Here is a 25,193-nt window from a genome sequence, read left to right as displayed (position 1 = left end):
AAAAACTGGTGCGTCTTATGGTCCGGAGCGTCTTATAGTCCGAAAAATACAGTACTTAAGACTATAGGATAAAAAAAAAAAAACACCAGCCTTCCTGCTAATAAATGAGAGAGTAGCAAATTAAATGAATATATTCATACAAGAAAATATTATGTAAACATAAAATGGTCATTGTTTCCAGGAACACAGGAAAAATCTTATAATTAATATATGGGGGGAAAAACAGTATACAAATACACAAATAAAAAAACAACAAATAAATAGACAAATGTTTCTTGTATCCCTAGCACTTAACAGACTGTTGCAAGGTTGGAGCTCAATAAATATTTGTTAGATGAAGGGAATACTATAGGCTAAAAAGAACATGGAGACAATAACTAGAACAAAATACATAAAATATATCAAGAGCTACTACCCATGGACATGTTCTCAGTAGTTGTCTGTGGCTTCCAATTATTTTTATTATTTTTTTTTACAATGAACATATATTATTTTGTAATCAGCACCAAAAATAACAAACAAAACATAACAAAAGAACACATTATAAAAAAATTCTTCATTTGGGAAGAAATAGGACATTACATAAAAGTTAGAGACTGGCTTAGACATCCTAGCCTTTCCCCAGTCTCTGGAATAATACCCTCAGGGCTCACAGGGCAGTCCTGATTATAATCAGAGCAATGTTCTCTGTCCACAGCTCTGCTACAGAAGACACAAGCCCACACATACTGTGCATATCTTTTCACACCATCTGGAATTCCTTCCTGACAGAAAGATCACTTCTTAAAGGGAAAATGGTGTCAATCTGACTGAGAGCAGGAATTCAGCCTGTAATAAACTGGTAGGATGAGAGATAGTCAAAGAAAATAGAACAGGAGAGTGAGAGGGAAAGGAAACAACTATATACTATCTGCTTTGCCTGGTTTTTCTCGGACAAGGCTATTATTGTTTATATTCTACTTCTTAAACAAACCTTGAGACTAGATTATGGTCAGATTTATTTAAAAGAGTTCACAAGTTAAATGCCACAACAGACCAGTTATTTATTCAAAGAAATTTTTGTATTTAATACAGTACTCATACCTGTTAAGTTACTAGAAACTTCTCGACATTGAACTAAAAATTCAAACCAAGGGTGAGTTTCATGTAATTTTTTCTTCCTCAAAAAGGAACAATTTGGAGGACTAAGCCTGTATATAAAACAAAAGAAAACAAACTCTCTTATTAACATGCAAGATAAGACAGATAATTACAACCATGTTTGCTCAGGTTATAACTAGCTTTAAAAAAAGAATCTTGGCCCGAACCAGTTTGGCTCAGTGGATAGAGCATCAGCCTGCAGACTCAATGGTCCCAGGTTCGATTCCGGTCAAGGGCATGTACCTTGGTTACAGGCACATCCCCAGTGGGGGGTGAGCAGAAGGCAGTTGATTGATGTTTCTCTCTCATTGATGTTTCTAACTCTCTCCCTCTCCCATCCTCTCTGAAAAAAAATCAATAAAAGTATTTTTTTAAAAAGAATCTCCGAATTAAAAAGTAAATATAATATACTCCCACTTGTGTTAGGTTTTACATATTCCTTATGATCTGGAAATAGAGGAAAATTTTGGAGACAGAAATAATAATATTTAAATTGTGTTTACTACCATAATAAAATATTACCAGCTTTGTATAAGATTAACAGATACCTTGTACTTTGAAATAATTTGTATCTTATTATTTTTACAATAAAATCTTTTTAACATTTTCAAACTTAAGAGGTTTTTAAAACCCCTCTCACAACTACAGAGAAGCTGGGACTAAGGAGTTAAGACTATGAACAGATTCTTTGAAAATATGGCTTTTAAATCATCTCTTGCCAGTAGCTTTGGGAAAAACTTCTCTGTGTGTAATTAAGCCTCAGTGATAGGAACCAGAAATATACCCCATTTGAATTTCTAGCTTTTACTACACAAATTTAAATGTTCTCATTAGCACATTAAAAGTGGGCTCTAGAATCAAATTTAAGTAGAATTAACTCTCACTTTGCCATTTACTAGCTGTGTGCCATAGTAAGCATTTAATCTCACTTGAAGCTTTCAAGAGCCAAGAATGTTGTAAGCACTCATATACTAGAGACTACTACTATTATTGTTATTACTGACCAAATAGCAATGAACACTGGCCACAGATATGATTCTGCAGGTTGATCTTAAGTAGATAGGTATATGTTGATGCATGTCTGTTTATCTATCAATCCACCCATCCATTCATCCAAATGTAAATTTTCGAGCATACCTAACCTGCAGTGCTATGAATTCAAAGTTGTTTAACATTTGCCTGGTAATGAACATATCAAAGAACTCCAAGTTAACCTTTAGTCTCTTCCTCTTTTTTTAACTTTTAAAGCATTTATTTCACTTCATTCTAATCTCTATTAAAAAGTTAACAGAGCTTACAGATTTAACATCACCAAAAAAAAAAAAAAAAAGTTAAGCATTTAGCTAAATGTAGCATGAAACTAAAAGATGTACCAAGTGCTGCAGTGAGAGGAACTACTTCAAGAAATTCAGTATTCCTCAAGTGAATGCTCAATAGTTTTGCTCTTGTCACATTCAAGTAGAAGTGGAAGAGGAAACATGAAGACCTGCTTAAGGACAAATCATTCTCAGTACTTACTTGTAACAGTCAAGATAGACATAAAGAAGATACTGCAGACCGTGTTCCAAACAATAATGAATGAAGTGAGAATGGAAATCCCAACCTTCTTTGGACCTGTAGTTTTGAACAGGGAGGGTATCTTGCATCACACCCCCAATACGGCTCAGTCTTAGGAGGAAGAGTTCAAAGTCTTCCAGTTCAGATAAAAGAAAAATCCCATTCCTAAAGGGCAGGTTTAAGAGATGGCAAATTTAAAAAGTTGCAAGATTCAGAACACACCAAACCACTTCCATGAGTTTGTGCCTCACCTACAGAATGTCCTCACATAATGTTCTTTCATTTCTCTTAATGCCATTTTGTCATCCTATCTAATGAAGAGGGAATATGCAAAATGGCCATCACTCTGCCACAAAGATGATGGTGCACATAGCCACAAGATGGCAGTGCCCAGTCCTCTCAGCCCCACCTGAGTCCCCCAGTCCCTGGGGGGAGGGAGGGACACGGCTGTTGAAAACAGGCAGCGGCTATTGAGAGCAGGCAGCATGAGTGGCCTGGTGGAATGCTTGCTTTGTCACCGTGGTAACGAGGCAAGCATTCCACCCTGGCTGCAGAGGGCCTCTGGACAGTGGGCATGGAGTGGCCGGGGTGAGGGGGAATGCTTGTGTCATCGCCTATGAGACGAGGCAGGTGTTCCACCCCCAGCTGCGGAGGGCCTCTAGCGAGGCCAAGCATAAAATGCTTGTGTCCTGTAGGCCGGGCTGAGGGACCCCTGCCTCCTCCCCGTGCATGAATTTCGTGCACCAGGCCTCTAGTAACTTATAATACTGATAAGATGCCAATGTAACTTAATTCTTCTTTTTATGAATTAGTCTGTGGTAAAACTGTTTCATTATACGTCGTTTCACTTAAAAGTCACAAAATCTACCGACAACATTAAGCAAGGACTTATTATACTTTAAAAAAAATGTAAAAATTAAGACTGCCAATTCTTACTCTATAAATACATATGAGTCATACTTTGCTTGCTTCCAACAAAGGTTTCTGAATCACTGTAGTATTTAAAGTAGTAATGACAGTCTTGAGTTATCTTAAATATTTCAAAAACCTAAACTAAACTATCTACATTTTTTTTTTTGGTTTTGGCAAGAACTATACAATCCAGTGTGTAACAGTGGTTAGCTTTTGAAGCTAGATGTTTTAAACACTTAGAAATTCACCAAAATATACAACAAAATGATGGAAAAACTAAAGCAGAATAATTTAAATAAACCAACTACCAAACAGTAAAAATTTGCATTGTAATATTACTTTATAAATTTACTGTCAAAAACATCATATAAATCATATAAAGGAATACAGAAAATATATTATATGACCCAGCCAGTGTGGCTCAGTGGTTGAGAATCATCCTATGAACCAGGAGGTCATGGCTCAACTCCTGGTCAGGGCACAGTTGTGGACTCCATCCCCAGGAGGGGCATGCAGGAGGTAGCCAATTGACATTTCCGCCTTTCTGTCCCTCTTCCTTCCGCGTTCCCTAAAACCATACAAACATTAAAATATAGCCGGGATCAGTTTGGCTCAGTGGATAGAGCGTTGGCTTGGGGACTGAGGGGTCCCAGGTTCGATTCCAGTCGGGGGCATGTGCCTTGGTTGCGGGCACATCCCCAGTAGGGGGTGTGCAGGAGGCAACTGATCGATGACTCTCTCTCATTGATGTTTCTAACTATCTCTCCCTTCCTCTCTGTACAAAATCAATAAAATATATTTAAAAAAAAATATATATATATATATATATATACACTACCTAATAAAAGAGAAATATGCAGTTAACCATCACTCCGTCACAAAGATGGTGGTACCCATAGCAACAACATGGCAACATCTAGTCCTCTCAGCCCGCTGGAGTCCCCCAAGCCCTGGGGGTGGAGGCAGCCGCTGAGAGCAGGCAGTGTGAGTGGCCTGGCAACAAGGCAAACATTCCGCGCCCAGCCGCGGATGGGACTGGCCCACAGAGAGCCTCTGGGCAGCGGGTGCGAAGTGGCCAGGCCCTGAAGAGAGCTACTGGCGCACAGATTTGTGCACAGGGCTAGTAATATATTATATGGAGTTTAAAGAAACACCATGTTGCCCTAGCAAGTTTGGTTTAGTGGATAAAGCATTGGTTTGCGAACTGAAAGGTCCTGGGTTCAATTCCAGTCAAGGGCATATATGCCCAGTAAGGGGTGTGCAGGAGGTAGCCGATCAATGATTCTCATCATTGATGTTTCTCTATTAAATCAATAAAAAATATATATGTATATTTTAAAAAGATGAAAACCAAGAGGCACTTAAAAAAAGAAAAGAAAAGCCAGGTAATCACCACCCAGATTATAGCACATTACACTTGGAAGCCCTGTGGTATCCCTTCTCCATTGCATCTCCTTTGCTACCTTGACTTGTGATAACCATTCCCTTAGTTTTAGGCATAATTTTAGCATTCATATATGTAATCTGAAATAATATATGGTTTAGTTTTGCTATTTTAAACTTTATTTATAAATAAAACATTTTCTGGGCCTGTATGGCTCAGTTAGTTGAGCACTGTCCTGTGCACCAAAAGGTTGCCAGCTCAATTCCCGGTCAGGACACATATCTTGGCTGTGGGTTTGATCCCTGGTTGGGGCATGTATGGAAGGCAACCGGTTGATGTTTCTCTTTCACATTAATGTTTTTCTCTCCTTCTCTCTCTCCTCTCCTTTCTCTAAGCATGTCCTCAGGTGAGGATTAAAACCCCCCAGTGCACAATTGTGCCAGGGAGGGATGTGGGAGGTTGGTCAGTTGAGGAGGGCCAACTGGAAGGGCTCTAGGGCATGTTCAGCCTGTCTTGCTCAGTCCCAGTGGGCCAGACCCCAGCAGCAAACTAACGTACTGGTCAGAGCATCTGCCCCCTGGTGATCAGTGCACATATAGCAAGCGGTTGAGTGGCCTTAGCATATCATTAGCATATTGCACTTTGATTGTTTGAACAGATGACTGGACACTTAGCATATTAAGCTTTTATTATACATGAAGGATTTTATCTATTCTACTTTTAACAATTGTCATTGCAATTGTTCCTAGATTTTTTTTTTTTTGTAAAATAAATTCATGTTCCCATGACTACAAATGAGGATGAGCACCTTTTCACATTTATTGGCCATTTTTGCTTTCTCTTTATGAAATGCCTAATTGTGGGGTATCTTCCCCTTCAGATCCAAGCTCTACTATTCTGCTCTGTGTCCTTGAAAGCTCATCTGTATTATTTCTCAAGAAGACTCCAGTACCTTCAGGCTTCTGTTTTAGTTTGCCCTAAGGGAGAGCCCCACTGGAGATAAGAGTCAGAAAGGGGGAGGGTGGGATGCCTTAGCTCTCTCTTGCTGGGTGACTGACACTGTGCAGGTTGGCTGACACTCTCCTCTAAGGGACCCAATTCCTGCCAGGCAGCTCTCTTGATCTAATTGTTCTCTTTCTTTGCCCCTTCAGGCCTTTTAGAAAGTACACACTACTCCCACGGTCATGAACATATTCTTCTGTATCTTCTAAAAGCTTTATAGTTTTACATTTGATATTTGTTTAAAAATATACCTGGAATTGATTTTATGCATGATATAAGGCAGAGAGTTCAATTTAACTTTCCCCCATAAAACTATCATTAAGTCATCCCAGGCTCATTGGTGAAAAGACTATTCATTCCCCACTGTTCTGTGGTGTTCCCTTTGCAATACATAAAGTGAATATGTGTAAGTCTGTTTCTATGTTCACTATTCTGTTCTACTGGTATATTTGTCTATCCCTCCACCAATATTCCCAATGTCTTAATTGCTATACCTTTAGAATAAAATTTAATCTCTCAAGAGCAAGTTCTTTTTTAAGACTATTATTGACCCTTGGCATTTCTATATTAATATGCATAATCAGCTTATCAAATCCAGAAGAAATTCTGCTGGGATTTTTTATTGAGATTGTACTATATCTAAAGATTATTTTGGGAAGAACTAATAGCAGGATTACCTTATTACAAACCTAAGAGAATGCTTGTGACTTTCACCATTAAGTATAATGTTAACTAAAAGATTGTTGTTTTTGAATTCTCACCCGAGGATATTTTTCCATTGATTTTTCTTTTAAGGGTGGAAGAGAAAGGGAAAGACACAAAGAAATATTGGTTGCCTCCAGCACGAACCCTGAACAGGGCTCTGACCAGGCTCTCCTGTGCTGCTCCCCCCGTCCCTACCAAGGCCTATGCCAGGGAGGAGCCTGCAACCAATATATGTGTCCTTTACTGGAACCGAACCCGGGACCCTTCAATCTGGAAGTTGATGCTCTATCCACTAAGCAAAACCAGCTAAGGCTAGAAGATGATTTTTTAGACCCCCCTTTCAAGTTAAGGGAATTGCATCTATTCTTAGTTTTCTAATGGCATTAATCATAAATAGATGTTGAATTCTATCAAATGCTTTTGTGTATCTATCAGGGTGGTATTTTCCCCCTTTAACCTGTTAATACAGTAGATCTCATTAGTTCATTATTGTCATAATTCATGTGAAATCATACATTTATTAGCTTTTTATTTAATCAAATATTAACCAAAACAATAAGCATACAAGTTATATGAAACTTATTTTTAGTAAACAAGAAGAAGAGAATTTAGTGCAATGGGAAGAATGACTACAAAGACAGGGGTAAAAAAAATTAAAGCCTGTCAGTACTGGATTGGGCAAAGCTCTTAACTTCTCTGGATTCCACAACTTTAAGTTGGGTAAATAATACAGCTATACTTCCCCAATAAGTATAACTATAAAATAAAGTAATATAGCCGAAACCGGTTTGGCTCAATGGATAGAGCGTCAGCCTGCGGACTGAAAGGTCCCAGGTTCGATTCCGGTCAAGGGCATGTACCTTGGTTGCGGGTGCATCTCCAGTAGGGGGTGTGCAGGAGGCAGCTGATCGATGATTCTCTCTCATTGATGTTTCTCTCTCCGTCTCTCTTTCTCTCTGTAAAATATCAATAAAATATACATTTTAAAAATAAATAAATAAATAGGAAGTAAGTTTAAGAAACTTTAAAAATTAACACATTTAAGTCTCCATATATTATTTTGATAGCTTAAGAAGATAGATTAGGTTGAACAATATGAAATTGCTGATTATTCATCCATTTTTGATCCACACAAATGGCAAGTTCATTGTAACAAGTTCACATGGTTTGATCTAAGAAAATTATTTTTAGAAATTAAAGTTTAAAGTCTTTCCTTACCACTTCAAGAGCTCCTTCCCCCTCCCTAATTTCTTAATTGAGTAATCCTCTTTAGTTCAAGACCATACATAGCATATGGTGGCTACAGTGAGAAGAGTGGGAGATATTGTAGGATACTATGTTCTTGCACTTGGTCACTGTAGCCCCACTACCATTTCCACACCAAAGCAAATATAGAATTTGAGAGCTTAGTCACTATGATGCTAAAAACATGTTATTTTAAAACCTCAATAATGCCTTTTTAATTTTAAAATACTATGAAACAATGTTCCATTGGATTCATGGCACTGCAAAGGAAACATTCAGAATTATTTCTTATTACTCTTCCCCACAGTTATTGTACCTGGCCAGATCATCTAAAATTTTATTCCTCATGTTGTTGTTGCAGCAAGTATTCTGATCAATAATATCAATAGTCAAAGGAGGCCATTTGTTCTGCTGAAGTGAAGAATAACTATTCTGGGTCTGAAATTCTCCAATCCACGAGATAATGCCTAGCCAATCATGGCGAGCTGTGAGGTATCTCCAGAGTGCTTCGGGTGAATATAATTTATAGTCTGCATTAAGAACAAAATACATTTTAAAATAGCAATGGGTTATGATTATTGACACAAAGCTCAACACTAATCAACTGAATAAATATGACAATCTGGACAAATATTTATATGTGAATATTCAGGCCCTTTTCTTCTAATCTTTTCCTCTTTTATGTTGCTGTTCATTTTATAATCAATATTCAGCTGGAGAAAGAGCAAAATGTTGCTTATTAGTACAGTTGTTAAATAAAACTTGGGAATTAGCTATCTGTTTCATTTATCTTTTCAGGTCTCTTTCCCCCTTTTCTTTTTCTTAACATAAATGAAAACTCTGGCAATAATAAACATGAATTTGACACCCTCTGAATTACCACTGTTTACCATTGTTAGTTTTCTCTGGAACCCCAACTGATATAGATCATTAGTTTACACAAGAAGAAACTCAGACTATTGGAAAAAATAAAGAATGTCTCTTTGAGGCAGACAAGAAGTAAATTGAAGTCTCAATTTACTGAAACATACAACTTTTTTTCTTTCATTATAACAAGTCCCTTACAGAAACCTTGAGATAAAAAGTCTTACTGACTTGCATTTTAAAGCAACTGAGTATTTCCCCCCAAAAGAATTCTAAAATGAAGAGACACCAAAATATAATAGTTTAATTTAATACTCATTCACTATGTTCAGATTTCAGGCTTTCTCACACTTGCCTTCTGGATTTATCCTAGGAAGAAGGATAGATTCTTGTGTTAGTTGATTCCACCACTGAGCCCAGTTTAATGCAATTCTGTGTTTATTAAATTTATCTTTAAGATCATATTTCAGGAATGAGTCCAAAACAGACTTGTGCTTGAAAAAATCTTGTTCCTTTATCCAATACCTAAAACAGTGATATAAGTTTTTTTAGTTTTGAAGAAAAAAGCATCATTTCTTTTTATCTGCTCAAAAACTATTCTTCTTTTGGGGAACATAAACTTTAATACTTATAATGTTATATTTATTATCTTAAAAATACACATCTGATTTATGTGCATATTGAAAAAACAGGAAATTCCTGCGTCTCTTCTGAACGAGTTTTACCTTCATAGGGAATATAAACTCAGTTCCACAGAAGAAATTCGTGCTCATTAACCATTAAAAAACTAAACACTATCTAAAATATTCTTCCCATATCACCAAAAGGGGGCTAATGGGAGTACCTGGGAAAGGACTGGATCTGCATATTTTCTTGCAAATGTTCTGAATATAACTTCTCAACATGATGTACGAAGTCTATAGTTCTTTTCTCTTTTTCAGAAAAAGAATTTTTTTCTTTTAAAATTTCAACCTTGAATAAAAAGTAATTAAAGCAGTGACCTAACAAAAATCAAGTACATTTACAAAACAAATGTCATGAAATTATATGGCACTTAAGAATTGTATTTTGAATTTTTTAGGTAATGTATATATTCACACAAATTTTCTTTTACCACAAAGGCAAAATGATCATTTAAAAAAGATAAAGAAGTTGTCTTACTTTTACTTACTGGATATTACTAGTAGTTGAATTTTAAAATAATTTATTTTTAAATTTCACCAGGTTTACTAGAAAATGTAAACTACCAGTACATAGTCTCACCTTTACCTACCAAAAAGTCCCGTATATTTTTATCAGTTGTATAGAAGCATATCTTGAGCAACTGGTCTTTTACATCAAAGCCCTACAATAAACATAGAAAAAATTAATTTTTTAATGGAGCTATTTTAAATATAAGCATATATGAAGTATACAGAAATACTCTGCTATACACATGTATAAAATTCCACAGTTTTCCTGCACTTGTGAACATTCACTTTTTACATTTATCATACACTAGTGGCTTGGTGCATGAAATTCGTGCGGTGGGGGGAGGGAGTCTCTCAGCCCAGCCTGCACCCTCTCCAATCTGGGACTCCTTGAGGGATGTCTGACTGCCCATTTAGGCCCTCTCACAATCCAGGACTGCTGGTTCCCAAATGCTCACCTGCCTCCCTTCATGATTGCCCCTAACCACTTCTGCCTGCCAGCCTGATCACTCCCTAACCACTTCCCTGCCAGCCTGACTAATGTCTAGCTCCCAAATGCTCCCCTGCCAGTCTGTTTGCCCCCAACTTCCCTCTTCTGCTGACCTGGTCACACCTAATGCCCTCCCTTGCAGGCTTGATGGCCCCCAACTGCCCGCCCTTGCAAGCCTGGTTCCTCCCAACTGCCCTCCCCTACTGGCCATCTTGTGGTGGCCATCTTGTGTCCACATAGGGGCAGGATCTTTGACCACATGGGGGCAGCCATCTTGTGTGTTGGTGTGATGGTCAATCTGCATATTACTCTTTTATTACTTAGAATAGAGGCCTGGTGCATGGGTGGGGGCTAGCTGGTCTGCCCTGAAGTGTCCCGGATCAGGGTGGGGGTTCCCTTGTGGGGTGGGGCGGCCTGGGTGAGGGTGCCTGAGGTGGTTTGCAGGCTGGCCATGCCCCCTGGCTAACCAAGTGGAGGCCTTGGTATCTGGGATTTATTTATCTTCTACAATTGAAACTTTGTAGCTTAGCAGAGGCCTAGACCGGCCAGGGTGTGCAGAAATCTTGGCTTCCTCCATTGCCTGGGCCCAAGCCTCCCTCCTGCTTTCTCTGTGGCTGCAGCCATCTTGGTTGGGTTAATTTGCATACTCGCTCTGATAGGCTGGTGGGCGTAGCTGGTGGGTAGAGTGAGGTGATGGTTAACTTGTATATTACTCTTTCATTAGATAGGATATTTTCTGCCTCTGCTTAAAGTCTTAAGCCGTTTGCCAGAATAAAGGCAGCACATTGAACAATTTAAGGTAATAACAGGCTACCATTGGACCAAAACTACAGGTATCTGCTATGATGGTTTGGTTAAAAACAAAAGTCAGTACAAATAACAACTCTTATGTAGTTTCACTCCTCTATACTTCCAGAAAGTTGCCATGGGTAAGACCATAACCATGAAGATTAGGGCCACAACTTAGTTTAGTCCAAGAGTCCTACCTCTAGGATTTCTCCTCCTTAAAGGAAATAAAACCATGGAGCATGAAGCAAAGATATAGGCTATTAGAAAATTCAAATGGAGGTGTAAGGGGTCACATGCACTGGAATTTTCCCCAACAAATAATAAGATACTGTGCAGGCTTGGACTTGTGTGAAGCCTTCGACGAAAAACACCGCCTACTTCTAACCAAAGTGCTAAGTCTAAGAGAGCAAATGATGAAAACTTGAATAAAAAATATCTGCAAGAGCCCAGCCAGTGTTGTTCAGTGTTTGAGCATCGACCTATGAACCAGAAGGTCACAGTTCCATTCCTAGTCAGGGCACATGCCCAGTTGCAGGCTTCATCCCAGTATGGGGTGTGCAAGAGGCAGTCAAAGATTCTCTCTCATCACTGATGTTTCTATCTCTCCTTTCCTCTCTTCTTTCCTCTCTGATGCCAATAAAAATACGTTTAAAAAATATATATCCTTAAGAAAGTTCTCAGTACCCAAAAAACATTTTAGTATTACTGTCATTATTTCCTAGTAAAAGCTACACAAATTTCTTAGTCAGTGATACAACTATGAATACAAATCAATTATTTTTGGGGGGATGGTAAAATTTTGGCTTTATTATTTTATATTCAGTAGGTCAACTCAAGCTCCTGTCTACATCTTGTGGGGTGGGGAAGGCTGGGCCTTGGTCAACTGTGGCCTTTCAAGTTACAAATCAGTAACAGCAGTCCAAAAGTGGCCAACACACGTTGAGTTCATTGCATCACTGTAAACAGAAAAATCTTGTCCCCTCCTGACCAGACACCCAAAAGGTTATAAAAGAAATGTAAGTAAACTCCAATTTGAGCATTTGTACTAAAAAATTTAAGCTTTGTCTTGGCATTTTAAAAGGATTAAGACCTTCTATCTCATAAAAATATTCATTCTACCACATCTACAGAAAAAGGCTGCACATTCTCTTTATATCAATACTAGAGGCCTGGTGTGCAAAATTCGTGCCCTGGGGGGAGAGGTTGTTCCTCAGTCCAGCCTGCACCTTCTCCAATCTGGGACATCCCTCTCACAATCCAGGACTGCTGGCTCCCAACTGCTCGCCTGCCTGCCTGCCTGATTGCCCCTAACTGCTCCCCTGCCAGACTGATTAACACCTAACTACTCCCCTGCTGGCCCGTTCACCCCCAAATGCCTTCCCCTGCCAGCCTGATCTCCTCCCCAACTGCCTTCCCTGCAGGCCTGGTCACTCCCAACTGCCTTCCCTGCAGGACTGGTCACCCCCAACTGCCCTCCCCTGCAAGCCTGGTCCCCCCCAGCTGCCCTCGCCTACTGGTGTGGTTGCCCTTCCCTGCCAGCCTGATCTTGACCCCAACTGCTCTCCTCTGCCAGCCTGATTGCCCCCAACTGCCCTTCCTTACCAGCCTGATTGCCCCTAACTGCCTCTGCCTGCCTGATCACCCCTAACTGCCTTTTCCTGTTGGCCTGATCTCACCCCTAACTGCCCTCCCTTACAGGCCTAATCTCGCCCCCAACTGCCCTTCCTCGTCAGCCTGATAGCCCCTAACTGCCTCTGCTTGCCTGATCATCCCTAACAGCCCTGCCCTGCAGGCCTGATCTCGCCCCCAACTTGCTCTCCTCTGCTAGCCAATTTGGTTCTGATTAGTCAGTTTTTATGCCAGTTAGTGTCAATAGCTCCGCCTCCTAGGCAGCCATTGACTCCTCACACTTCACCCGGATTTGTTTCTGAATGGTCTGTTTCTATGCCAGTCAGTGTCTCTGGGCCTATCAAAGGAGCTGATCAGAAAGGTGAGGCTGATCAGCAGTCCTGATGGAGGCCTGGAGAGAAATGGAGGCACAGCTGCTGGCCAGACTGAAAGAGTATGAGAGAGGCAAGTGCTGATCAACAGTTGCCACAGAGGCTGTGGATCAGACCCTGCTTCTCTCTTTAGGATCTCTCCAGGCCTGATTCGCAGGCCCTTCAGCAGTCAGTGCTGGGTCACCGAGCCTGTAGCCGCAGCAGTCAGTGCCGGTCACCATGGCAACCCAGCAATGACTGAAGGACTGACTTCTGATTGGTCAAGCCTCCAGTTGCTGTGGATGTGATGGACCCAGGGTTTTTATATATTAGGATGTAGTTCCATTGCAACTATGAATGAGATAAATGACACACTGGCTGGAATCAACTGATTTCCCAATGACCAGAGCAGTCATAAATACATACTTATATTAACCAGAAATGATATTAAGTACACAGAGATCTTTTCTTTCTTTAGGGACTTTAAGATCAGACAAACAGATTATGCACTCACCATATTCTTTAGAAGTTCAGAGGCTTCCTTTATATTGTTCTTTTTCAAATTGTCAAAGACCAAATCGAGGCCTATTTTAATCAGCTCTTCAAGTCTTTGAGCAGAGTGACTATTAATCCTGAAGAAAGTTTGTGCCTCTGGTATTTTGTTGTTTAAAATGGCATTGGCAATAACTTCCTAGGAAAAGGGGGTGAAAATCTGCCTTTTAAGTTCCATTTTATGATTATCAACATGACTTACACATTTATTGAGGACCCACCCACTACAGGACTTTTACTTGAAATCTACTACTACATTTGGGTCTTTGCATGGAGGATATAAAGTTGATTGAAACACAGACCCTGCTGTCCAGGAGCTTTTAGACTTGTGGAAGACACACAAATGAATTGCTGATTATAGTTCTGTATGATAAAGGAGAAGATACAGTATGGCAGTTTGGGTCTCAGTCACTCAGGGTCCTAGAGAGGAGGGTTCAGAAGAGGAGCATCTAAATAAGAGAAAAGAGAACAAGAGTTCCAAAAAGAGGGAAAATTATGTGCAGAGATATAAAGGCAAGAAACAGCATCAAGTCTTCAGGGAATTCCAAATTACTCAATAAAACAGGGAGGGGGGTGAAAGCTGGGGAGAGTAGCAGATAAGACTTGAAAGAAAAGTAGAGGTTCCATCATGAAGTGCATTGTGTGTGTGAGATGGATTTTATCCTGAAACTCATGTGGAACACTGAAGGATCTTAAAAGGGTGTGAGACTGTATAATTACATATTAATACACATATATGTATATACTAGAGTCAAGCAAATGAGCACAGAAAATTTAACTGGCAAAATACCTTAACTAGAATCTGAGATAGGACTCAAATCAAGTATGCTTCCTGGTGATAAAGTCATAAAATAAAAGTTTCCTAAGACTGAGTCACAAGCAGCAATTCAAATATCAGGCAGAATGCCTAAGTCCAAATGCTTAAGTCCCTTGCTAGGCCAGTGTGGTTCAGTGGTTGAGTGTCAACCTATGAACCATGAGGTCACAATTCCATTCCCAGTCAGGTTGCGAGTTTGATCCCCCGTAGGCATGTGCAGGAGACAGCCAATCGATTCTCTCTCATCATTGATGTTTCTATTTCTCTCTTTCCCTCTCTTCCTCTCTGAAATCAATAAAAATATATTTTAAAAAACAAACAAACAAAAGTCCAGCAGGCTAGAGCAGAAAGAGAAGGGTTTCTTTGGGGTGACAGGGAGTCCATAACTAGTCCCAGCTAAAAGCAGTGCCTAATTCCCCACTGGATCACCAGATTCCCCCCAATTCTCCCTTTTCTTTACACAAATGCTCTTACATGACATTTGTAAGAATGGGTGGAAGGGTCCTTTGGGGATAGGGGAGGGAAACAAGCTTCTTTGGGCATAGTCTTAATGGATGGATGGAGCACACAGGACAGTTTGGGGACAGTTTGCCACAGGAAATGTGCAGAATGGGAATGGGGGAGGACAAGTACCCTAGAGATACTATAATAAAAAGGTCGGGTCTCTGTCCTAGCCGGTTTGGCTTAGTGGAGAGAGCATCGGCCCTCGGACTGAAGGTGCTGGATTTGATTCCAGTCAAGGGCAGGCTTGATGCCAACCCTGGTTGGGGTGCCTGTGGGAGACAACCATTCGATGTCTCTTTCACCTCAATGTTTCTCTCTCTCTGCCTCTCCCCCTCCCTTCCACTCTCTCTAAAAATTAATGGAGAAATATCCTGGCAAGGGTTAAAAACAAACAAACAGCTCTAGTTGGTTTGGCTCAGTGGATAGAGCTTTGGCCTGTGAACTAAAGGGTCCCGGGTTCGATTCCAGTCAAGGGCACATGCCCACGTTGCAGGCTTGATCCCCAGAAGGGTGTGAGCAGAAGAGAGCCTATCAATGATTCTCTCTCATTACTGATATTTCTCTCTCTCCCAGTGTGGCTCAGTGGTTGAGCATAAGCCTATGAACCAAGAGGTCACAGTCTCCCTTTCTCTCTGAAATCAATAAAAATATATTTAAAAACAAACAAAACCCACAAAATAAATAAATAAATAAATAAACAATACATATAAAAAACAAAATAAGTCTTAATGGCCTAGCCATTCAGGGAGTGTTGCTCATGGGTTTGGGGTTGGGTGTTTGTCACTGGAGCCAAGTAGGCAGATGCGGTACTAAGAGGGAGCCTATCTGAATTCTGAATTAAATAAACAAAGCTTGTAAACATAAATTTGATGTTGTGCCCAGAGATTTCTAAAAATCTCCAAAACCTAAAGCCCTTGCCAAAGTTTCTGAATCACAGTATAGAGTCTAACTTCTGTTTCCTCTATTGTTTTCTAAGATCCTGTGAATCTGGGAAATAAAAGAAGTGGTAATTACTCAGATTTACCTCAATGCTGAGTTTCTCCCATATAGTGCTCTCCTGTACTTTGGGGACATTTTCCTTTACATCATATTCATCTACAGCATCTGTTAGCTTCCAAGGAAACTTTATCATGAAGGTCCTAAGTTCATTAATGTAGCTGGTCAAAATGTCCACTCCTTTCTGTAGATGTTCATCTAACTCTATGGAAAACACCAACATAACAATTTCATATACATATAAAAATTTGTGTGTGTATAGAGAGAATATATCACTGTGATATATTCTAGAAAGAATTCTAGAAAATGTCAAAATTCAAACTCAGAGTTTTTAAATTTTTTAACAAAAAAATCTGAGCTTTTTCCTTTTACAATTTGCTCTGTGATTTAATATAATCCTTCTCACAATGATTAGTCCTTTCTGCCAACTTTCCTAGTGTTAGAGCCCATATCACTCACTCAGTTATACATTGATTTTACCCAACTTTAGTAAATGACACTCCATTGGCTTACATCTCTCATGCAATGCGCCCACTTATATTTCTGCTCTAACACAGGAATAAGAGAATTGCACCCTTCTTTGCTGCTATTCTTACCTTCACTGTGAGTAAAGAGCTCTTTTATTTGCTTGTTAAGGAAGGACAGTGTAAGATTAAGTAATTGTTCTGAAAAGTTTTTGCTTTGGGTTTCAGAATTACTTTCTCTAATTGCTGTGCAGAGTAAATCCAATGCTGGTGTCAGCTCTTCCACATCTGAGAAAGAATGAAAGAAATTAATTAACATGGAGAACAGGATATTCCCAATAACACATCCAAAAATACCATGTTGCAATATTTTAAAAGCTAAAACTAGGACCACCAGCCAGTGTGGCTCAGTGGTTGAGCATAAGCCTATGAACCAGGAGGTCACAGTTCAATTTCCAGTCAGGGCACATGCCCCAGTTGAGGGGTCAATCCTCAGTAAGGGTCATGCAGGAGGCAGTCGATCAATGATTCTCATCATTGATATTTCTCTCTCTCTATCTCTCTCCCTTCCTCTTTGAAATAATAAAAATATATTTAAAAGAAAAAAAGAAAAACAATGACTAATGTTTAATTCTCAAAAAAGCTCACAAAACTTTTATAAAATTTTATTATCTGCAAACTTTAGTGATTCTACTTACTACTACCATGATTCTCCGAAAATAAGACCTAGCGTATGGAAAAATAAGACATCCCCTGAAAATAAGACCTAACGCATCTTTGGGAGCAAAAATTAATATAAGACACTGTCTTATTAATATTGTATTTTCGGGGAAACAGGGTAGTCATTATTTACTGGTACTGCATACAGTAACTATCATTTTGCCACCTACTGTATCTTAAGTTTTATAAATGCTATATCATTTATTCCTTTCAACAACTTGAGAGTTAAGTGTTACGGCTCCATTTCCATAGATGAGGGACTTAAGGTTCAGAGAGAATAAATAACTTGCCCAAGCAATTTGGAAATAAGTAGCAGAGTCAAAATTTGAACTTAAGCCTGTCTGATTCCAAAACCATTACCTTAACTTGCAGGTGAAAGCAAGAAATATGGGCCCCTGAATCTCCAATTTGTCAGCTGCAGGCCCTAATAAAGTTTATCAGTTTATCTCAGCATCAGCTCTAGGATTGTATCTGCATGTGTGAGAAGGATGGGAAACATGGATTTCCTCTGGGAGAGCAGATAAAGCTATTCCCAGACTTATTTCCAGACTCATCCTCCTATCCTTTGGGGCAGAGCAATGCAGGTAACAGTGAATTGATGAGAAATCACGTACCACCAAAAAAGTAGTGTATAACAACCATATAATCACTGACGGTCCATGCCACTCATCTTCCTTAAGTCATGTGCCATGACTGCGAGACCACTGGGGCAAGAATTATTATTGGCCATACAGCCACAACACAATTATTGGACTAATACAACATGATAGTATTTTTTATGTATTAATCCTATAAACCAAAAGTATAAATAAATGTTATAGGCTGTTTGAACCCAAGGAAGTTTCCTAAGCATGGACATTTTTAAAAAAATATGTTTTTATTGATTTTAGAGAGAAAAGAAGGGAAGAGAGAGAAATAAATACCGATGTGAGAAGGAAACATTGATTGGTTGCTTCCTGCATACCCCCTACTGGAGATCAAGTTCACAACACAGGCATGTGCCCTAATCAGAAATTGAACCAGTGTCATGTTGGTGCATGGGGCAATACTCAACCAACTGAGCCACATCGGCCAGGGCGGTATGAAAATTTTTGACAGGATCAAATGTCAAGGACTATTTGGAATGAACCAATATGCTCATGAAGGTTTATGACAGGACCAAATTTCAAGGACCTTTGGACTTGGACCAAATGTCTCTGTGGAAATTTTGAACAGAACCAAATGTTCACTAATCCCATAAATAATTAGCATATCTGTTAACAAGAAAGATTTCTATAATATGTCATCAAGTAAAAAAATTATATATATATATATATATATATATATATATATATATATATATATATAGCCTAAGCGATCGAACTGGTTTCCACTGATTGCTATGATGCATAATGACATGAGGGGGCAGACGCTCAATGCAGGAACTGTCCCCTGGCGTCAGTGTGTTCTCACAGCAGGAGTGCCAGATGCTGGGCTCACAGCTAGTGAGTGCAGCTCCAGCAGTGTGAGCCTCTCCCGCCTCTGCAGCTGTGCTACCAAGCACCCGCAGAGGCAGGTGCAGTGGGGCTGGGATGAGCAGGAGTGGTGCAGAACATGGCCTGAGCTCCAGCTCCTCCCCGACTGCCTGCGACTTCTCACACTACTACATCTCCCAAGAGTCCTAGATTGCGAGATGGCGCAGGCCAGGCTGAGGGACCCCACCAGTGCACGAATCCATGCACCAGGCCTCCAGTAAAATTATAAACCTTATGTATGGGGGAAACATACTTTATTACCCTATGCCTCTGAGGATAGGATATGTATGGCTACCTGGCCCAAGAATAAAAGCTAGCTTTTCCACTTATTAAAAAGGAAAGCCTAAATCTTGAAAAGTATTGGTAATACAGCAGATGAGTCAGGCTGAAAATTCTTATAACAAGTCCCAATCCATAACTCAGCCAGTTGCACTGTCACTGCACATCCCAGACTGCTCTCCACTGTCTCTGCACATCCCAGACTGCTCTGCACTGTCACTGCACATCCCAGACAGCTCTGCACTGTCACTGCACATCCCAGACTGCTCTGCACTGTCACTGCACATCCCAGACAGCTCTGCACTGTCACTGCACATCCCAGACAGCTCTGCACTGTCACTGCACATCCCAGACAGCTCTGCACTGTCACTGCACATCCCAGACAGCTCTGCACTGTCACTGCACATCCCAGACAGCTCTGCACTGTCACTGCACATCCCAGACAGCTCTGCACTGTCACTGCACATCCCAAACAGCTCTACATTATCACTGTACATCACAGACAACTCTGCACTATCACTGTACATCACAGACAACTCTGCACTATCACTGTACATCAGACAGTTGCAAGGGCACACAATTTTGCAAGTAAGTTTTATTCTATTTTGTATAAATACCTCTTGATTTTGAAAGAGCATCTCTTCCTTGGTACTAAAAATATAAAACACAGTACAGGACATGAACAGTAAACACCCCACTTAGAATGAGAACATTTATATGTTCTCACAACTCAAGTTACCAATAAATGAAATCTCATGACTGAGTTTTGGTAAATAAGTCATCAGAAAATACAATGATAATGTGAAAATGATTAAAAAGATAATCAGTGACCATGCAGAGTTGTCTGAGATGTACAGTGTGCTTAGTGATTAAAGATCAGCTGGTGCACTGAAGGATCACAGATTTGATTCATGGTTAAGGTCACACACCTGGGTTGCAAATTTGATCCCTAGCCCCAGTTAGGGCACCTGCAGGAGGCACCAATCAATGTGTGTCTCTCACATCACTGTGTCTTTCTCTCTCCCTCCTCCCCCCTTTTACTCTCTCTAAAAAAAGTCAATGAAAAAAATATCCTTGGGTAAGGATTAACAACAACAACAAAATAAAATACTAAACACAAATGTAGACATCTTTCTTTTACTTACTTCTTAAATATAATTGTGATGGAAAGTGATCAAACTGATCGGGTACAGAAGATTTTGGGGATGGATTCAAAAGATTTTCCTTGCTCTTCAGAAAGAATTCTACGGTGTCCAGCTGACGATTTTCTATTCCAGCCTGAAATGGGAGAAAAATCAGAAAACAATTACAACAGGAAAAAAGTCAAGAAACAAAAAAATATTTTTAAACTTCAGAACTTAAATGTGCTGAGACTGAAGACACAAACCTATCTTTATCTTGTTCCATGAGCACCTGGGTTCTAGATAATGACTAATTCCGCAATCTGGGGCAAGTATCTATAACCTTTCTGAACATTAGTTTCTGCTTCAGCAGAAACAGACGGTTAGATAAAAACACCTTTTCAGCTCTACTGTTCTGTATTTCTAAAACAATTCAATGCTAGGTACCTGTGCATCACCCTTACAATTATGTTATAGTCTATTTAAATTAACATGTTAAAGCAGTGTGATATAAAGTTGACTGAAAAGCAGGCAAAAAAAAAAAAAAGGCTACTATTTCTGACTAGGTATTTTTTTTTTAATCAATCTTTATTGTTCATATTATTACAAAGGTCTGACTAGGTATCTTGAGGAACCTCTCCATAGAGAATATTTAGAAATCACAGATGTTAAAAAAATGTTTGTGTGTGAATCTTTAAATGTTCAGCTGAACAAGAAAGTGAGAAAAATTCTCATGGGATAAAAGCAAATTTTCCTTTCCCCCTATTACTCAAACTTTCTACAATGATTATTTTGCTATGTAAGAGTAAATTTTACAACATATGGTCTGGAACTTGAAAAATAATTAAGTTGGATTCTTCCTTTAAGTTGGATGTCTTCCTTATACCATATACAAAAATTAATCAAAATGCATCAGAGACCTAAACTGTAAGAGCTAAAACTAAAAAACTCATAAGAGTAAATCAGTTTAGGCAATGGTTTCTTAGATATAACACTAAAACTATCAATGACCAAAAAAAAAAATTTTTTTGACCATCAAAATTAAATAAAAACTTGTGTTTCAAAAACACCATTGAGAAGATGGTAAGACAATACACAGAATGAGAGAAAATATTTACAAATCTTACATATAATAAAGGTCTAGAATCCAGGATATATAAAGAACTCTTAGAGCCCTAGCCTGTTTGGCTCAGTGGATAGAGCATCGGCCTGTGGACTGAGGGCCTGTGGAAACAACTCAAATATCTATCAACTAACGAATGGACAAACAAATGTGATATACTCGTATAATGAAACATTATTCAGCCATAAAAAAGAATGGAGTACTGAAACATACAACCTCCTGGATGAACCCTGAAAACATGCTAAGTGAAAAAATCCACTTTTATGAAATGTCCAGAAAAAGCAAGTCCAGAGACAGAAAGTAGGTTCATGTTTGAGTCCTCAATGAATAGGAAGTGACTGTTAATAGGCACAGAGTTTCTTTTTGGGGTAATGAATATGTTCTGGCTGCACAACTCTGAATATGTTAAAAACCACTAAACTGGCCGAAATCGGTTTGGCTCAATGGATAGAGCGTCGGCTTGGGGACTTGAAGGGACCTGGGTTCGATTCCGGTCAAGGCATGTACCTTGGTTGCAGGCATATCCCCAGTAGGGGGTGTGCAAGAGGCAGCTGATTGATGACTCTCTCTCACTGATGTTTCTAACTCTCTCTCTCTGCCTTCCTCTCTGTACAAAATCAATAAAATATATTTTAAAAATAATAAAATAGAATAAAAACCACTGAATTGTAGATGGATGGATTTTATGGTATTTAAAATATATCTCAATAAAGCTGTCATCAAAAAAAACAAACTGGCACAGAACATTTTAACTTTTACTTTTTATCATTTTAGGGCCTGTGTGGTATAGTAGAAAGTACCCTGGCTTTGATTCTAGCTCATGTCTTTATTACAATATATAGCTATGGGCCACTCACTCAACTCTTCTGAGCCTTAGGATTTTCATTCATAAAATGAAATGAATGAAAACTACTCAACCCATCTCATGTGGTTAATTTTAGGCCAAAATTAGATAGTACATATAAAGAGTGTTTGTGAATTAAAATATACACTAATAATAGAGAAATATACAAATTGACCATCAGTTTGTGACACCCACCAGCCAATCAGGAGTGAGTATGCAAATTAACCCAACAAAGATGGCAGCAGCCCTGCCCACCAGTCATTCTGGGCCTCTGGACAGCATAATGCAGATGTGGAGTGGCTGGACAGGGCTGGACACCGGGGAGGGGTAGGGAAGGGCAGAAGGAGTTACAGGAGTGGCGCTCTGGATGGAGCGAAGACTGAAGGCTCCAGCCGGAGTGAAGATGGAAGGCAGTGGCTAGAGCAAAGGCCTGGGTCCCAGGTGCAGGAGAAAAACCGGTGCCAGCAGCCAAAGGACGGAAGGCCTATTGCACAAATCTTCGTGCAATGGGCCTCCATTATGCTATAAAAATTCAGGTGATGTTTCTATAGTAAGACTGACTACCAGCTAGGAATAAAAGATTACGCCTATTTAAGCTTCCCATAGCTTGCTTCCACTTTGTTTAATCTCATTGGCTTATTGTTGCTTCTATTTCTTGTACCTTTGTTTCCTTAAGTATTGTTTATTATAATTTTATATCTTTTAAAGCCAAAAAATGTATACTACTAAGTAGAATTAGGGTAATGAAATAACCAGAACTAAGCAAATAGATGGATAAAGACTATAGTTTTTTGTTTGTTTTTTGCTCCTAGGTTAAGTAATTCTCCCAAATCTTGAATCATATAAGAATATATGACAGAATGTAAAGTTCTATAGACATTTGTTACCTCTAGTGCATGTATAGGGATTGAGCACCTGCCCCAATCATTGAGATGGCAGAGAGTGTCCACAGTGCTGGCACTTCCATGGATCATTAGTCTATTTAAAAACTCCTCTTGGGTCAAACCAAACAAAATCAGAGAGAGTCCATTCTCTACATGAAAAATAAAAGTAAGCTTTAATAAATTAGTAGGACTTAGGCTTTAGGATTATGGCGAGAATTAATTTCTAATTATCCAATACTTCAGAACTAATTATAAATATATTTATTGAACACAAGGTACTATTATGACTTCAATTAATTAATCATGATTTTTCAATGCTGTTGAAGTGTTCTATTTTTAAAACACTGACCAAAAGTCAAATTCTACTAAGAACAATGCCATCTATGAAATAGCATTAAATTTCACTTTTTTACTTTGTATTATCTTGCAAAATCAATACTTGGAATCTTTAACTATTTAAAGAGATGTTACATTTCTGGTTTACTAAATAAAACAATAGCATGTTCTTGACACACAGAAATATGCGATTACCAAAAGTGGGGTACTGAAGACACATACACACATGGTTAGTTCAATCATAATATTCAACAGTTTTGTAGGAGATTATGGCATAAGTGCTGAATGAATGTGTGTCTAAAATATCAAACTCAAATGCCTACAGGGGCCAAGCAGGTGGCAGAAGTAAAATGCATTAAGAGAAAACACATCTTCTCAGCAATAGACAACCTGATACAAGACATTTCTCACCTGTCAAAACAAGGCACAGTTGCTGGTCTCCACTATTATCTATAGGAATACACCTTTTGCCAAGGGAAAAGCACTGTATGCCCTCGATCTCCAAATCCCAAAGGACAATGGTACAGCCCATCTTTCCTACTGTCCAGGCAAACAGGGCAGTGAATCCTGTCACAGACAAACATCTAAGCTCGATGGGTTCCTCTTGTTCACTGATGTGCATTATTTTCCATGCTCTTCCTGGATCATTGGTCTTGGCATGACCTTTCTGTGGAAAACTATACTGACTGTGCATTATGTCCTGTGGAATGAAGGCCCAACCTGGCACACTGGTACAATGGTTATTAGACTCCAAATGCAAAATATCCTGGAACCATGGAGCACAGTGGGAAACCTCCATTGTAGAGCTCTTTATTGTTTCATTCAATGACAATAGCTGGGCTTTCCACGACCTGGAAAACAGGGTAGAACTCACATCTGTTACAAATGAAAAGCACTAAATAAGTAATACACTGAACAAAAAATAAAATGCACTTTTTTTTAAAAAAAAAAGTGTCTATTTCTGGCAAAAATGAAAATAATAAGTAAATCCAAAAAGGATTTCTGTACCTATCAACTTGGAAGGAAAACTTGGTCAGTTTCATGTTGTAGTCAGAATTCACAGGATCATCTTCGTCTATCCCCTTAGCACCTTCAATAGGAATATCTTCTAGAGTTTTTTCACAAAATAGGTGTCCTGGGTGTTGCCTACATTTTAAAATAATAGGCACAGTAAAAAATGATGATCAAATCCAAATCTGTTACTACTCCTTCAGCTAAAAATTAGGGGTGTGGTGAGGGAGGATAACACAGAGAAGGGACAGTGTAGACAGTAAGTTTCCCTAAACAGGACTCCTTCTTATCTCCATTACTTAAAACAGAATCATAGTCAGCCTTAAGAGTTCACCCTGTTGTAACTATGTATGGTTATGAATGTTAACTAGATTTACTATGGTGATCATTTTGATAGATAGATATAGATAGATAGATAGAGTCATTATGCTGTACGCCTGAAACTAATAAGATATTATATATCAATTTTATCTGAATTTTAAAAATTATCATCCTTAAGGGCAGTTAGCTTTATAAAGATATAAGAGCATTTACTGTTTACTATATTGCAGATGTGATAAAAACTTTACATAAATTATCTTATCCAAGCCTTTCAACAACCCTAAGAAATAAATATGCTCCCATTTTATAGATATAGAAACTAAGGCTCAGAGGAACAGTCGAGCTGGATTTGAATTAAGTCAATGTGACTATAAAGGCTTTAAAAAATATATATATTTTATTGTTTTTTTACAGAGAGGGAAAGGGACAGAGAGTTAGAAACATCTATGA

General features: G+C 39.0%; 1 protein-coding gene across 5 annotated transcripts in view; it reads right to left on the bottom strand.

Annotated features, from left to right (window-relative positions):
- The window catches only part of SPG11 (SPG11 vesicle trafficking associated, spatacsin), a 98,882-nt gene that overhangs the window by 58,904 nt on the left and 14,785 nt on the right, over positions 1–25,193 (bottom strand). For all 5 annotated transcript variants that reach the window (XR_006741929.1, XM_036443534.2, XM_045583092.1 and 2 more), the window contains exons 5-17: positions 24,420–24,557; positions 23,823–24,262; positions 23,079–23,224; positions 20,249–20,381; positions 16,723–16,878; positions 16,155–16,330; positions 13,772–13,948; positions 10,083–10,154; positions 9,654–9,781; positions 9,165–9,334; positions 8,262–8,475; positions 2,659–2,862; positions 1,084–1,190 (exon numbers count right to left, since the gene is read on the bottom strand). Coding sequence is in view for 4 of the 5 variants with exons in the window: in XM_036443534.2 (XP_036299427.1) it covers positions 1,084–1,190; positions 2,659–2,862; positions 8,262–8,475; positions 9,165–9,334; positions 9,654–9,781; positions 10,083–10,154; positions 13,772–13,948; positions 16,155–16,330; positions 16,723–16,878; positions 20,249–20,381; positions 23,079–23,224; positions 23,823–24,262; positions 24,420–24,557 (2,261 nt within the window). In the remaining variant the exon portion in view is untranslated. The remainder of the gene's footprint in view (positions 1–1,083; positions 1,191–2,658; positions 2,863–8,261; positions 8,476–9,164; positions 9,335–9,653; positions 9,782–10,082; positions 10,155–13,771; positions 13,949–16,154; positions 16,331–16,722; positions 16,879–20,248; positions 20,382–23,078; positions 23,225–23,822; positions 24,263–24,419; positions 24,558–25,193) is intronic.

Source organism: Pipistrellus kuhlii, unplaced genomic scaffold (assembly GCF_014108245.1).
Source record: "Pipistrellus kuhlii isolate mPipKuh1 unplaced genomic scaffold, mPipKuh1.p scaffold_m20_p_1, whole genome shotgun sequence".
Lineage (NCBI taxonomy): Eukaryota > Metazoa > Chordata > Mammalia > Chiroptera > Vespertilionidae > Pipistrellus > Pipistrellus kuhlii.
Note: the sequence above shows the minus strand (reverse complement) of the source record. Positions and strands in the feature narration are given on the sequence as shown.